General features: G+C 31.9%; 1 protein-coding gene across 1 annotated transcript; it reads left to right on the forward strand.

Moving 5' to 3' along the window:
* Positions 1 to 218: 218 nt before the first annotated feature.
* LOC148612103 (uncharacterized) lies at positions 219 to 1,721 on the forward strand. The gene is made up of 2 exons (XM_088595447.1): positions 219 to 346; positions 852 to 1,721. Exon 2 carries the CDS (start codon positions 1,025 to 1,027, stop codon positions 1,481 to 1,483), a length of 459 nt encoding a protein of 152 aa, XP_088451573.1. The 5' UTR covers positions 219 to 346; positions 852 to 1,024; the 3' UTR covers positions 1,484 to 1,721.
* The last annotated feature ends 1,712 nt before the right edge of the window (positions 1,722 to 3,433 follow it).

Consider the following 3,433-nt stretch of genomic DNA (forward strand, 5'->3'; position numbering starts at 1 on the left):
GGATAAAGTTTATAAATAAGTTAACAAAAACAAACAAACAAAAATTCAGATATGTATAGATTGCAATTAAAACAGAAACACAGCAATGATAAAAGGAACAAACCTGCAGTACCAATTCAAAACTAACAAAATGTTATGATCAACATAACATAGAAAAATTGACCTTCGTGATTCGCATATAATTAAAAGCGCCTCTGTCATTAGAAATAATATTATTATTATGAAATATATCTGCTACAGTTAAAAGAATCCAGTAAGACACTTACAACAAATAGACAATCCAGATTATTACAGAAACGGACCATATATGAACGCAAGCTAACAAGAACATCTATCTTGATTATAGGTGAGTTTTAACCGAATTTGACATAAAATGAATTTCAACCAAATTGACAATATTTATATTCTTGGTGGAAAGTGGGTTGTAAGGTCCTAATAACGAGAGTACAGGACCTTTTTGATGAAATATTTCCAACCATAATATCATCTTTATGCATAACTTGTAGTTCTATTTTCTTATCGTTTTAATATCTCACCCAACAAAACAGCGCGTGTCAAGTTTTTGAAAAACATATTTAACTTCTATATTTCATAAACACCAAATGTGTTAAAAACATATTTTTTAATACATTATCAGCTGTCAAAATTCCGATTTAAAGTCTAAAATGCACATACATCATACAAGTATAATATAAAAGTAGTTGGTGCTCAATGAACAGCTTGAAACTAAGCGGAGTGGGGGATTTTGCTTTTTGCTTGTTTTATTTATTTTTTTTTCTAATTTGTTTTATTTGTTTTGTTTTGGAATACTGATTGCAGTTTAAAATTTAAGCCTTCTTTATTTCGTATAGGTGTCTTCGTATTTACTTGGACGCCATATTCCATTGTGGTATTTTGGCGGGCATTTGGTTACGGAAAATTACCAGTGCTTGTTGGAGGTTTACCCGCCTTCCTTGCTAAATCGTCCGTTGTCTGGAATCCGTTTGTCTATATTTTTTCTAACTCAGATTTTAGAGAAGCTTTAATGGGTCTTATATGTCAAGGTAGAGACGAGCGTAATTCATCTGGTTCCGTAATACATGATGCAGTGAACTCCAGGAATATCATTGATCATTCGTGTAGTCAAAGCAGTGAGAGATCGTTACGAAATAGTATCCAGTCCGACGCTTGTTGCGCGCAAAGTACAAGCAAAATTCGAAAGTGTAGTAAAGATTCCACTGGAAAAACTCATGCTATAGAAATGATGTATTGTAATAACGCATGGTCGTCGTATAGACGCAAAAGAAATGATACACTTGTTAGTGAAGCTGAATGCACTTCTAGTACGATGAGAGGTGTTGATAACATTTGTAGTGAATTCCTAGAAAGAACAAGGTTTTCCCAACATTCAAATCAAAACGACCACGAAAGATCTAGCGATAAAATAAACGTCGAAATATCTGTTAGAGTTGATGTGAACGCAGAGTGTGCAATCTTCATTTAAACAAATAGCATTGAAACTGGTAACTAAAAAAACATAGATCTTTTATCCGAAATAAGAAAAATTCAAGAGAAGTATTTGGTAAAATACCATCAGAAAGGATAGCAACATGTGCGAACTCGTATTCAGGAGCATATGCCTGATTAAGTTACTGCATTAAGACAACTTGATGAATTGAAACAATAAAGCATACACTGTTATATGAAATAAAATATTTTATTAACCGATTGTCATGATGATATTACGCATATATACCAATTTAGACTGAAATTGACTATATTGCATTGAGTTATGTGAAATCGATTCAACATAAAATGATTAAATATGGATAAAATGAAGATTATCACTTCATCGCAAAATGTGTACTGTTTTACACACATGTAGCTTGAACACTCCAGCTAATAATCATGCAAAATGATTTGTGGATGAAAAGCCTTCATATTTTTACTTTTGATATTTTGTTTGAATTGTCATAGTAAACAGAAATTAACATTTGGTTTTTCATATAACCCGTGTTCTTAGGAGATAAAAATTATATAGAATGCACTGTACATTCAAAATTAAGGGAGATAACTCTGTAAGTGACACTCAAATACAACAGAATCTATTGGATTTTCAATGTTGATTATCTCCTCAGCGCAGACAGATTGGAATAAATAATTATACATTTCATGATATAGACCCATAAAACAACTTAATTACAAAAGTAAAAATATGTAACCGTTTTTGGGGTGTATCACATTTTTCAGATTTTGCATGATTCTTACAAATACAGCTACTTAACTACTTGCGTAATGTCTAGTCGATATTTGTTTCTTTCCTTTTTGTGAGACCCCACTTTATCTACCGTAATTTCATATTCCAAATAAGTCTTCAAAACAAAAACCTTTGAATATTACAATAGATTTTCCTGCTTTATGTCCCTGATTGAAGACGGGCAAAACACATTTAAAGAACTACTGTACTTTGTTGATAAATGTCGCATGGTAAACTTGTATTGAAACATCTTTGATAAAACGAATAACAAAAATATACCAGGAGAAAGACCAAAAAGAAAAAAAATACGAAGGTACCAAAGTCCACGTTTTACTACAAATGTATCTGGACCCCCAAATTTATTCGGATCAAATTCTGAAATAGGAAGTGCAAAATGGGAATATGTTATACAGACTCTGAGATGTTTCAATCAAATTCATTAAGTAGTACATGAGGAGTAACGAATATGCGATAGTTCCTCATGACACAATAATCATAAATGAAAAAGTCAGTGTTTTGCTATCAATTAATGTGGAATATCCAATTGATTCTTAGCAAAATCTAGAACAGGGTGTGCAAAATGGGAACATGTAATAAAGATTCTATGTAAGTTTCATTAAATTTCATTCAGCGGTGTAAAAGGAGTAACGGATAAGAGATGGGTCCCCTATGTACCCATATTCATAAAAGTTCATGTTTTGCTATGTGAAACACATAAATTGATCTGGATCAAAATTTAGAATTAGAGGTGTGGAGTTTGAAATAAAAATATTGTGAAAGCTTCGGAAAGATGGAAGGACGGATACCCCTATTACTATATAATCCTCACTTACATAGAGGAATAATAATACGTTTTTGCCTAATTGAATAAATACAGAAACAATATACACCTTCAAATACTACATAATATAATTTTAATCCATTCAAAGTCGTGTTTGAAAAGAATGTATCAAATCCCCAAACTAGGATTGTTTAACCATAACACATCATCTATATAGTGGGAACTGAGATCTGATATAAAATCTTGAATTGAGGGTTCCCAAAGAATTTTCGAATTTTTCAGGATTCACATTGAATTAATACCATTACTACCATTTGAAAAGACGGGTTCATTTGAAGACTGATTTTACTAACACCCCCCCTCCCACCGCCAAAGATAAGCAATACTCAAGTAGGCCATAAAATTCTTTTTTTTGC

Source organism: Perna viridis, chromosome 7 (assembly GCF_037379345.1).
Source record: "Perna viridis isolate PV_CMFRI_1.1 ecotype Kerala chromosome 7, ASM3737934v1, whole genome shotgun sequence".
Taxonomy (NCBI): domain Eukaryota; kingdom Metazoa; phylum Mollusca; class Bivalvia; order Mytilida; family Mytilidae; genus Perna; species Perna viridis.

Coding starts and splice junctions, on each gene's coding strand:
- LOC148612103 (XM_088595447.1), top strand. CDS start 1,025: ATGGGTCTTATATGTCAAGGTAGAGACGAGCGTAATTCATCTGGTTCC.